This window comes from Penaeus vannamei, chromosome 9 (assembly GCF_042767895.1).
Source record: "Penaeus vannamei isolate JL-2024 chromosome 9, ASM4276789v1, whole genome shotgun sequence".
NCBI lineage: Eukaryota > Metazoa > Arthropoda > Malacostraca > Decapoda > Penaeidae > Penaeus > Penaeus vannamei.
This window is the reverse complement of record NC_091557.1, coordinates 33761219-33773718: the sequence shown is the minus strand read 5'-3', so window position 1 is coordinate 33773718 and position 12500 is coordinate 33761219. Positions and strand designations below refer to the sequence as shown.

Below are 12500 nucleotides of genomic sequence, written 5' to 3'. Positions count from 1 at the left end.
CCGCAAACGGAGGGAAAAAGTTCTTGCAGCAAGTTATGAAGATTGTGTCAGAAGGAGGAGGTTTCGACAAGAATTTATCAAAAGCAAGTGTTAATTCTCCTTTTGGTTTTAGGTATCACAGTGTTTTACGTTAGTTATTAATATTTCATTTGTAAGCCAGGCGTAGATTTCATTATCATCCAGTAATTTGTGAATATTAGTGTGTGATTATGGGCAGTTTCCAGTTTATTCGTTACGATCAGCATTAACAAGTTCATTGCTGGGTCATTATCTTTCGTACTGAAGAGTAATATCGTTCAATGTAATCTAATACCATTCGCTTATTTTTTGGGGGGACACTCACATTTCATGATGACTCTGCCAGATTCTTATCTTTGGCAGTGATGCTTGGTTAAGATTGGTCTTTACTTTGTTATTGACAATGTGATTGTCAGTTTCTGAATTATTATCCCAAATTATTATATGCATATATTTGGGCTTGTTAAGGAACCAATGTTTGTGAATCTTGAATAAAACATTGATTCAGACTTTTATGTTTTGTGGAACCTGAACTATGTGTAGATAGAGAAAAAGCAAAGGTGATAAATATAAAGAACATATAAAATGTCATAATTGCTTATCAAAAATACACCTCTAATGAATTTAGCAATGGCTGTGGCCCCTGTACCTTCAGCATTTGGGTGAAAAGCCAGACTTATGCCAGGAGTTAATTTGTATGGTATGGGCACACTAAAATAAGGGAAATTGAAGATGATCTTCTTGTAGTGGACTAAGAGTTGTTGTTAGTACAAGAAATAATCTACAAACTTAACTGGAAACCCCACAAATAAAGGAAAAATATTTTGGAAACCGCCGCTCGGTCCTCCTGTTTCACTCTTATCTTACTGTGCATGCAGAAGACAGCGTCTCCCAGGGGGACTATTAGGGCAGAACCCCCTATTAATTCTCCCATCAGGCACACCCAGTCACAGCAACTTAGATTGTGGTATAAGTTACTAATAGCAATGTGCATAGAGGGAAATGGACACAGCCATCTTATAGTGGAAGAAATAGAATAGGATACAACATAGTTTACGCAGCAGTGGCCTCATAGTCCCTGCTAAATGGTGAAAATATACCCTGCATATCACCACTCAGATTGTAATTCCCTCATCTTGTTTAGCTTTGCCAGAGGCCATGGATGTCATGGGACTAGTTTCAGATTGATTTTAGGTTCAAGAATTAATAGTTTGGGTTGAGTATTGAGATTTAGCTACCTTCATTTTCCAAATCTAGTACAAGGATGTTCAGCACTGTGTACATACTACTAACTTATGGTCATCTTCTTGTAATAAATTCCAAGTATCATAGAATCTCCCGCATAAAAACTACATGAAACAAAGATGGTTTATGCAGAAAGTGTCAGCCAATAAATTGATCATAAGATGCAGATGTAGTCATTAGTTAGCTTTTTTTTACTCTATAAATAGGACTTTGCTCTTTTTTCATTGTTAGCCTATTGTTTAAAATAACATTAAGCCAAAATATCAAAAGAAAAACTAAGGATTATAAAGAACACAGAATAACACTTATGAAAAATAAAGTTTGTGCCAATAAAGATAAGCCTTTATATCAAAGTCTAGATATGTTTATTCTCGCAGTGCTCAACAAACCTCTTTATTCTGATGAGTTTGTGCTTGAATATCTCACTTGCAGTTTATCATCACAAAATGTGATTTCCAAGTTCTGCCTTATTGAATGTGTATATTGACCTTCGACAGATCTTGAAGCACAATATATTGCTATTGTTTCATGCCATTGGATGTTAATGATTTCCCATTGTTTTTGTGACATTGTAATCTCAGTCTTACAAGATAGAGAAATTTATATCATGACTGTTTCCAAGGTTACTGTCCAATAATCACAAAAAAATAGGAATCAGATACTACTTATTCATCTAGTTTACATATAATGTATTCTGAACAAGTAGCTTGGCATTTATTGATAAAATTATATAGATTGTCATAAATTGCAAATCAAATTGTAGAGAATTGATTTAGATATTCAGTGTATATTTTTATGCTATATGACAATTGTCAGAGGTGTCAGTATCTTATTAGGAAACCTAGTTCTTTTCTTTTCATAACCAAACTCCAAGTTCTAGAAGACACCTGTTTGAGTGTCTCAACTAACATTCCTGGAATATCACCATTTTTGGCTTCAGGACTAAGCTTATAGAGTTTGAAATTTGAGTTATTACAGTTCTTAATTTTCAATTGCAGTTTACTGAATGAATAGTAATGGACTTTTCATGTATTGAAGCATCTGAAAGTACCTACAGTTGGAAATTTCCTTTTCTTTTTATTACTGTTCAAAGAGTGATTTTATTTTTTAATTATTTTAGTAGTAGGGCCGAGCTTTGTAGTATTCTTTTAAAATTAATTCACCCAAATAAAATAGGAATATTTACTTAACTTTCATAGAAATATTATAAGGAGACACAAGTAAAATCTGGTTGCATAGGTTGTCATATATATATCTGTGTGTGTGTGTGTGCGTGTGCGTGCGTGCGTGCGTGCGTGCGTGCGTGCATGCGCATATGTATAAAACACCTAATTGGTGTCCAGCTTTCACATTCTTCCAATAAATTTATTGTTTATATATTTGCAGTGGAAATATTTAGATAATGACCCATACTTAGCATTATAAATGAAATCCATTTCCACATGTATCTTTGTCTTAAAAGATTTTCACTAGTATTACTGGTGCATTTTGTAATAGCCTTGCTTATGCTAGCTAGTGACCATTTTCAGTGTGAGTCATAATAACTAATATATCCTCTAATTTCCTTTCATTAGCTGCGTGTTGTGGCAGGTGGCAATGGTAAATGTGTTGCAGAAATGACTGTTGAGAAAGAACATGAAAATCGTGGAGGCACTCTGCATGGAGGACTCACAGCTACACTAGTTGATGTTGTTTCAACAATGGCTCTAATGACAACAGAAAAAGCTGTCCCTGGGGTCTCAGTAGATATAAATGTTTCGTAAGTAATGCCTTACCATTTTTGTACATAGTGTATGGTATTCTTCAGTATTCTTATATACTTGTATGGTGTTCTTCAATATTTTTATATACTTATGTCCCTGTAGAGTCTATATATAGCAACATTTCATTTTATAGTACGGCATGTCCTATAGTATGTTCCTTATTTTTAGAAAATGAGCATTTCAATATTCAGTTCTTTGACATAGTAAATATTCATCAATTTCCATAGATTCTTAAGACTTATAGACCTTCTAAAATGCCACTGATAATTTGAATATTGATTTTTCTTTTCTGAAACTCTCTGGTTATTGGAATAATAATGTATATGGTTAAGCCATACAAACTATTGAAAATATTTATTTTTTCTTTTTAAATCTTAATAACCCATCATAAGCCAGTAGATAAGGGAATGGAAAGACTTTTTTGATAGGCTGGCAAAGCTAGTTGGAGCTGTAGTAGGATGCATCTTCTGCACTGGCCAAATTTCATAAAATTATTATGACATGAAATATAATTTTGAAGAAACCTTATAGTGTTTGTTGATTTTCAAAATTTAAGAGATGTGTAGAGTAACAGATTAAAAGTTTCATATTTGTATAATATTTATTCATTCAGTATCTCAAATTGCATGCTACATAAATGTGCTGTAATGAAGTGCTTCATCAAATCATAGTGAAGTCTGTAGGATTATTCTTTGGTGTCAGACTTTGTATGTGTAACTAATCAACTGCTAATATTAAATATCTCAATATACTCACACTAGCTATATGGAAAGACAGGACAACCATTTTAAAATTCTTCATACTATCAACAAGTAAAATGTTTTGCCATTTGAAAACACTCAGTTCATAGGTTATATATGTTCTACTGTGAAGATGATTAAAACACTACTGTGTTGATTCTTTAGTGGAATAACCCACAATGTACAAAGACAACAGTTTTCTCCTGGAGTTCACCTTCAGGTCTGAAGATGAAATCCAATAGGATTTTGAAACTGTCATATCACTTTTCATTAAAGCTTCTCTGTGCATTGTGTTTTTTCCACTATGCTGTACTGTATGCTAGTCAAAGTTTTCTTTTATTGGTTCAAAATACTTCTTGATGTACAGATTCAGATTATAGATACCAAAACCAGTTTCAGTGCTATAGGATGACAATGAGTCTGGTGGAACTGTTCCATATTCTAGACACTGATTCTGTTCTATTTCAAGGAAATGCTTTCCTTTATTTTTTTATTATTATTTTTTTATTATTATTATTATTTTTGTGTGTGTGAAATGGCAATATTGGGGGAATGCTATGTTTAGTGAAAATTACAAATTCTAAGAACTGTATAGTATTATCATTATATTTAAGTTTTTACAGTATTTTTTCTGCTAACATAAGGAAAAGCTTGCCACTAATATCAATTTTTTTTTTTTTTTTTCAAGATACATGAAAGCAGCAACAACGGGACAAGAAATTATCATCAATGCAGAGACTCTCAGAGTTGGAAGAAATTTGGCATTCTTATCTGTAGATATAACTAACAAGGAGTCAGGTGCTCTCATTGCCAAGGGGAGCCACACAAAATACATTGGATAAAGACCAACTCTTTTATGTACAAGATGACCAGAAATCTTTTGCCATAGTATATAGTATACTTTGTTAACAAAAATAATATATGTAATGATATTAAGGGAGGGTGAGTTATTAATGAAGATGCCTTATGAAAATGATATAGGTAATGTCATACCAAGCAATATTAAATATTGAATTTTAGTGTATAGCATAATAAGTGTTTTGTATAATTTATTACTAGTTTTCATATTGTATATATATTATATTACACTTTTCTTACCTCATACAAATGTAAGGTGTAAATAAAAAATCCAACTTGAACCGTGTTATTTACCACATTTCCAAGTTTAACACCAGTAATGTGATATATAGATTAAAGAAAAAATCCTATATTTACATGGCACGTAAAATAATAATAAAATATATATAATAATGAATTAATAAATATTCTTAGAATTATGCAATCTATGCACATACTATACACAAGATGATGTTTTATTAATCATGGTAAACACAATCCTCTAAAAGGGCTTAGTTAATAAGGCATCCATTGCTATGCCTACCTGACCTCAACTGTTTACCCAGTTCTTTGAATTTACTACAATTAGTACTATAAATATTACATTTATTAAGATAATATCTTCAACTTCATATTGCTGGGCATGGCAAGGCATAAATGAGTTCATTTATTAATTGTATTTACAGACAATTGTCTCCACAACTGCTCTGGCACCCTTTTTCTTGATTATCAGAAATATTTTATTTTATTTTGCTATTTGTATTGCTAGTAAAACAGTAGTAATTATAATGCCGACAATAATAATAGCAGCATTGACATTAATAGTATAAGAAGAAGAAAAAGGAATCCCGAAAACTTAGAGAATGGGAAAATAAGGTAAGTGTATGCAGACTACTAATTGACTCCATGGTGGTTGAGCATTTGTGGAGCCATCTCTGTGAACTGTAGATATATTTCACAAAACAATATTACTGTTAGTATCACATATTCCAGCACTATTGGGTCCATACTGACTGTAGTAATAGATTTAAAAGCTCTTGCTCCAATATTAAATGACAGCCTATTAACTCCATGTCATCAGGAAACTGTAGTGTTCACTATAGTATTATTTTGTGAAATGTGTCTGCAAACAGATGGCTCCACAAGTGATTATCCTCCAGAGCATCAATTAGACTTTGTGAACTCACCTAAGGCCTTTTTAATAAAATACTGGATGCTCAAGACACTGGACTTTTCTTAACAGTACCAATCAGACGTCCTTGTTCTTATGATTATGATTGGTTGGTAACTGCACTGTCAGGTGTAAGAATATGGAAAAACTAAGGACAGTTATAAAGAGAGGAAGAGGAAGGGTGGATGGAGGGAGAGAGCACGAGAAAGGTAGCTGATGATAAGAACTACGCACAGTTCATATACAGTAGACTTTAAAATCGATTATAAACCTCATGATAAATGTCCATTCATTTGTAACATTTGAATATGATTAAAATGTATTACAGATAAAAACAGTTATTACACCATTATCATATGATCATTATTGTGAAAGTAAGCATGTAATTATTCAAGATATAGGATTTATAGAATTTTTCTGACCTATTCTCTTTCCCTAGTTCATAATAACACTTATCTCTGATTTAAGCAGAAACCACATAAAACTTTGTAATGATTTCCTTATTGGCATTATGTGATTTTTCCACCCAGGCTGAAATACAATATGCAGTACTTTCTAATAATTATGATTATTAATTTAAGATAACCTTTGTGATATGAGTTTTCTTGGTAAATCAATATTTACCTAAAGCATGACAAGAAAAATGTAATCTAAAAGGAAAATATAGGAACAATAAATTGCAATGTGTTAAAAAATATCTTCCTTGTTAATCTATATAATAGGTAAGAGTGAAGACTTAGAGTTTTCTTAATTATATAAGGAATATATTTCATGTGGCTTGCAAGAGAAGTGCCAAAAATCTTTGTTAAAATGATCTCTTATGGTGTGATCATGGATTGCCTTTATCATATCTATTCCCTAATGTATCAGATATATTTTAATTTAAAGAAATATCTCAATTATTGACACTCTTGGTACTAATTACTAAAAATACAGGGATTAGACTACAATAATGTCATGCCCACCAACACAGCTGGACAGCCACCAGATTGCATGTGTTGAAGAAAATCCTACGTGTTGGAACTTTCATTGCACTACTAAAAAGGCCTCTAGTTTCATATTTCCTTGAATTCTGAGAAAAAAATATTTTTCACTTATGCTATTGATATCGATGCTGTTATTATTATAATTATTATAATATTACTGACACTAACAACAGCAATAGAAGAAAAATTTCCATAAACCAAGAAAAAGGGTAAACCGGTGAGATAGGTAGTACTAGTAACTGGCTCATTGGTGACTAAGTACTTGTGGAGCTATATATGTGTAAAGACAGTAAACTTAACTAATAGTGGGCTTTCCATGTATGCAAATGCCAACCCCTTGCAGCATCAGGTTAAATTAACTCCTGAATAACTAAGCACTTGTAAACAATCTATTTGAAAATAAAATTAGTAAAGTACAATACAGTGGACATGAATATAGAGCTCATGGCTCAAATATTGGTAGTATTAATAACAGCTACTTTATACATGGCCTTGATATTATAAGGTAGTTTTCAATGTTATAAATAATACTGTAGTTTTGAAATAAATACATCAAAAAAGAAAAAATGTATATTTGGCAATACAAAGAAGTTTCCCAATAACATTCACGTGAACAGTGTCAGTATCTTCTGCTATCCTTTTTTTTTCTTTTATTCCACAGTGAAAGCAACTGGCGCAACATGTAATAGGGTTAATTTTTTTTTTTTTTTTTTTTTTAACTAAAGGTATAGAGAAACATAGTAGATCTAGTCTATTTTATTGTAAGACTTTGTCAAGTATAAAAAATGTTTTTACTTAGACATTTTACAAAATTATAAATGTCCCCGCCTTTATTTGTTTTTCTTAGAGTTTCCTGCTGACTTTTCTTCTCTCTGAGGCCAAATAAGAAAACGGAGAGAAAAAATTCCCATAAAAAGAGTTTGTATCATCCAGCAGCATGTAACACCTGAATCTAGCTTCAACTTTTGGCAATAGTAGAGAGCTAATATAGACTCAAAAGCATGGATGGCAACTGTAGACAGAGTCCTGAAAAGAAAAGAAAAGAAAATTATGAAAACGAGAGAATACATATCACACCTTCCTGGTATGTTAAATTTAACAAGATCCTCTAATCAAATAACACATATTTACTAAGTAGCCTGAATTAACAGCAAGAAGTAATTCTGCAGAACGTACAACTGCTTCATTAGGTCATTATTTTCTGTGCCGACCCATGAAATAAACTCTGCAACTCGACCAAAGAACACTGGAGAAACTCCTTTAGGATCTAGCCATGCCATCTGTTAAAACAAAAAAAATACAACAGAGATAAGCATCCACATATGAAAATAAAGCTCCTAATAAAGAATATGTATGTTTAAATATATGCATAAATGAGTATGTTTAAACATAATTACAATTAACAAACTTGTTATTTCAAGCTAAATATGCAATATTAAAACAGCGCAGATAAAATTTGATCTTATCTAATATATTCTACAGTAAAATGAGTAATTTAACTTACCACCATGAGATACATCGCAGCTCCAACCATGGCTATGATGAGTGGGTTGACAAATTTGAAATAAGATGACGACAATTTCTTGTACTTTCCCATTCTTCCAGTCTGATGATTAAAAGAAATTTTATACATAAGTATGAAAGTAATAATGATAATGACAGTAACAACAAATAAGCTAGTCATGACAATACTGGTTTCACATGAATATATATAAAATAAAAAACTAAAACTAATGAAGGAATTAGTCAAGTTTGTGTGCTTTTCTATCATGCAATTTATTTTCAGAAAAAAGGGCTTATGAATAATAGATATCTCTAAATTTACTATTAAGAGTGAATACACTAAAATGAACTACTGAAAGTTTAAAAAACAATTGGAAAATGTTTAGAACACTGCACACAGGTGGAGAAAACCCATTGTATGGAACTACGGGAATTAGACACTATTTGATTTTAAAAAATATTAAATAATAATAAATAAATAAATAAATAAATAAATAAAAATAAGTATCAGAAAAATTAAGGCCACTCTGTCTCAATCTCAATCTAAATAGGCAATGTGCAGTGCACTGATAAGCACATATCACACATATGTATGGTTGGCTGTTATAGGTTGGGGAAAGGATTAGGGTATATGTGGCAGTGTTGGTGTTTGTGAAGGAGTTTATAGTGTAATCTGTTTGTTCAGTTTGTCAGTGAAGGAATCAAGTGTTCTTGCTTCAATGACGAGTTGTGGTACCCTGTTTCAGTTGTGTAAGGTACATGAATGTGCTGTTTGTAGGTATTTCTTAATATCCACAAGGTTGTTTGTGATTTCGTACATGACTGAAGCACAGGTTTTCTTGTGTCAAACAGGTCCATGTTTATCCTCTTTTTTTTTATGCAAGTTGTAATACCAGGTATATGTGTGTATCGTGTGTAATAAACCTGGCAGCCTTACTGTTGATCTGTTCGAGCTTCTCAATGTTGTGCTTGGTGTAGGGGTCCCATACAGACGTACAGTACTTGTGTTTTAGGCATGCAAGTGTTTTGTAAGGGATGTGTTTGATGTCTGGTGTACAGTTGTGTAGGTTCTTCCTCAGACACCCCAGTGTTCTTTTTGCTTTGTTTGTGATAGTCAGTGTGAGTGTTAAAATAAAAACTGTTAAGTAAGGTGAACTCTAAGGTACTTAGAGGATGCTATAAGTATCATTTGAACTCTAAGGTACTTAGAGCATGCTGTAAGTATCATTTGAACTCTAAGGTACTTAGAGGATGCTGTAAGTATCAGTTGTTGGTTGTGTAGAGAGTAGGTGTATTGTATTGGTGTATATGATCTGGTGAAATGGAGTACTTTGCATTGATCGGTTCTGAAAGTCATTTGCCATGACCTTTCCTAGTTCCAGGGCGTGTATGTCATGTTGGAGTAGTCTGCTGTCATCCTTGGTTTTAATTGGTTGTAATAAAAGACTGCCTTCATCAAATGTCAAATGATGCACAGTCAAGTAGGACATGTTGGAACCTACACATCAAAAAAACAGTGATCCAGTGAAAACTTGGTCCTGTGATCCTGTAATATTCTAATTTAAGTGTCAGTCTTCTGTGAGGAACCTTGTCGAAGGCTTTGGCAAAGTCGAGCAGTATGGCATTAATTTGTTTTGTGCCGCTTTTCAAGTTGTCAAGCAATGCCATGATGGCTAGTGATTTTTGAAGTCTCACATGAACATTTAGGCTTAAAACCATGTTGTAAGTCTGTAAGAATGTTGTGGGTGTCAATGTGATTCATGGTGTGTATGACATGTTCAAAAGTTTTGCAAACAATTGATGTGAGGGAGACGGGGCAACAGTTGGTTGGGTCTGTTTGGTCGCCTATCTTGAAAAGGGAGTTGATGTTTCCACAAAGCCAGTCTAGAAGCAGGATGCTTCAGATGAGTGATTGGGTGAAAATGGATTGTAGGACAGGAGCAAGGGCAGGGGCGCAGGACTTCAAGATTATGGCAGGGATTTGGTCTAGTCCGGTCACTTTATTTGGGCCTAGTGTGGTCAATAGTTTCAGGGTGCTGTTGGTGGAGATGTCAAGCGGCAGGATTGGGGGATGTGGGCTATCTGGCATGTCGGGTGTATTATCATCTTCATGTGTAAAAATGGATTGGAAGTGAGTGTTGAATAGGCATATATTGTGTTCTGGGTCAGCCACAAGTGTGTTGGAGTATTTTAAGACTGCGATTGCTGTACTGTCATGTCTGTAAGACTTAAGGAACTTAGAGAAGTGTTTACAGTTGTTTCCGACATTGTTTGCAAGGTAGGTGGAAATGTGTTTGAGGAAATATGTTATTGGAAAATGTGTTTTGTTAGGATTTGAAAGTAGACCAATTTTCTGGAGTGTTGTATGTTAGTGTGCATCTGATGTCTACATAGGTCCTTGGAGAACTAGGGAAGTGTATTGAAGGTGTTTTCTGTGGTATGTGTTTATCCAAGGATGTGAGTATGGTGTGTTTAAGGTTATTCCAACTAGAAGTAAAGGGTCTTGTGTGGGGATCTGTGTAAAAGTAGTCCATGCTGAAGTTGATATCCTTCGTCTGCTTGGTCTAAGGTCTGCCTCAACAAGGACAATGTCATGGCCACTTAGTCTTGGGATAACCCTAGTACTTTTTATGTCCAGAACATTGTTTGTGAGGAATAGGTTCAGAATGTGCAAGGCAATGCGAGGGTCACCGATGCCATCAGGAAGTTTTGTGTTCGTGTTGGAGTGATTACAGTTTGCATGAGTGAATGAGTATTTCTGATGTCAATGAAAGAGTTGTGTAGTTGGCGTCTGTTTATGTGGGGGATAATGGGAGCAGCAAAGTCGGTGTTTGGAGGGTTATAGGGAGGACAGAACAGTCCAATCAATGTAGGGGAGGTTGAAATCACTCACTATCCATTTGTTTTTGTCTGCATTTATGTGTGATAAGTGTGTTTTATGCTTTTGTAAGTATTCTGTGTTTGTGAGTTGGATCCAGGGGTTTTCTACAATTACGTTTAGGCAAAGGCAGTCAAAATTCTGTTGTATATTCTGGCAAGATTGAGATTGTTGACCTGCTAATTTATAATAAATCAGTCCATGTTCTATCTTGATGAATATGTGCTGGGGAGGTTTCTTTGCTGTTAACTAAATGTGAGCTTCAAAGGCTACTGCTCTCCTTAGTGATTCTCTTCTGAAAAATTATTAAAATCAATACTTGGCATTCAAATTAGATTTCTTTTGATATTTGTTGATAAATATAACAGATCTTACTAGATGCATAGTATTTTTTGGCACTATTCCATAAGTATTTTTTTCTAAAATAGGCCTCATATAGGTAACTTTGCTCTAGGCCATATACAGTCTTAAGTGTTAAAAAGTTCTGTTTGATTTTTGTCTTCGATATTGAACGCTCGACTTGTAAATTTGGCATCTTAAATTAACTTTCTCTTTCAAATACGCCAAATACGCAAACGGACGCCTTTCGTCTAGAGTACAAACGAAAAATCAATTTTGAAATTCGCTGTTGCTAAATGTTGTGTTTACCAATGCAACTGCAGTAAGTAAAGGATTAAGGTGAGACAAATTTTATCTGAAATAACCTTGAACACTTCACATCACGATTTTAACCGGCAGAAAGATCTTCATGTCAAATAGTGCAAATAAATGGAAATTATTACCACTGTTTATGCTTTCCCACCGCTGTATACTTGCCTCCTCGTAACCAAGGCTGCAAAAACACTTAGGATGCTGAGGACCTTACTGAACACCTTAACCACGGAGAAGGTGACTGGTCATGACAGAGATATCTTAGATGATTGTAAGATATCACAAGAAAAACGCTGGCCTTGGCTAATTGCCTTCAAGACGACGCCGAATCGGTGTAGAAAATGAACCGAAAATATATATTTGGCAACTCTGCTTTTGCGGATTTATTTATCTTTATTTGTATTTACTAATTGAGAATCTGGGATAATATTCTAAAGTAATATAAGGGGGCCGTGTATATGTAGAAGTTTCGCTAGGATCGGTTGACTGACAGAAAAAAATTATTTTGTTAAAAGGTCAGTGGAAACTGATCATTCCAGGATGGTCATAATAGTTGCCTGATATCAAATCCAAAGAAAAATAGCTCATTTTTCATATGTTACATTAATGACACACTAAGCATTACGGTAAAGAACGGTTTGGTATCGTTTATGTTTTCTGAATTCAACCCTCCCATTCATAATTTACCCTGCACATTTTCGCAAAAGC

At 33.8% G+C, this 12500-nt stretch overlaps 2 protein-coding genes across 3 annotated transcripts in view; one reads left to right on the top strand and one right to left on the bottom strand.

Annotated features, from left to right (window-relative positions):
• LOC113816597 (acyl-coenzyme A thioesterase 13) overlaps nucleotides 1–4905 on the top strand; it is a 5429-nt gene extending 524 nt beyond the window's left edge. Inside the window, exons 1-3 of the mRNA XM_027368637.2 lie at nucleotides 1–83; nucleotides 2838–3022; nucleotides 4455–4905. The exon at nucleotides 1–83 is cut by the window's left edge and continues 524 nt beyond it. Coding sequence (XP_027224438.1) covers nucleotides 1–83; nucleotides 2838–3022; nucleotides 4455–4608 — 422 coding nt within the window. The 3' untranslated portion in view covers nucleotides 4609–4905. The remainder of the gene's footprint in view (nucleotides 84–2837; nucleotides 3023–4454) is intronic.
• Nucleotides 4906–7503: 2598 nt separating this feature from the next.
• LOC113816596 (uncharacterized) lies at nucleotides 7504–12128 on the bottom strand. 2 transcript variants are annotated; one of them, XM_027368635.2, is made up of 4 exons: nucleotides 11958–12128; nucleotides 8265–8366; nucleotides 7937–8040; nucleotides 7504–7786 (listed from the first exon to the last, which is right to left on the bottom strand). In XM_027368635.2, the coding sequence occupies exons 2-4, from the start codon at nucleotides 8355–8357 to the stop codon at nucleotides 7591–7593; spliced, it is 393 nt and encodes a 130-aa protein (XP_027224436.1). In that variant the 5' UTR covers nucleotides 8358–8366; nucleotides 11958–12128; the 3' UTR covers nucleotides 7504–7590. The 2 variants fall into 2 exon arrangements, with proteins under 2 accessions (XP_027224436.1, XP_027224435.1); XM_027368634.2 differs by having other exon boundaries at nucleotides 11924–12065.
• Nucleotides 12129–12500: the final 372 nt, after the last annotated feature.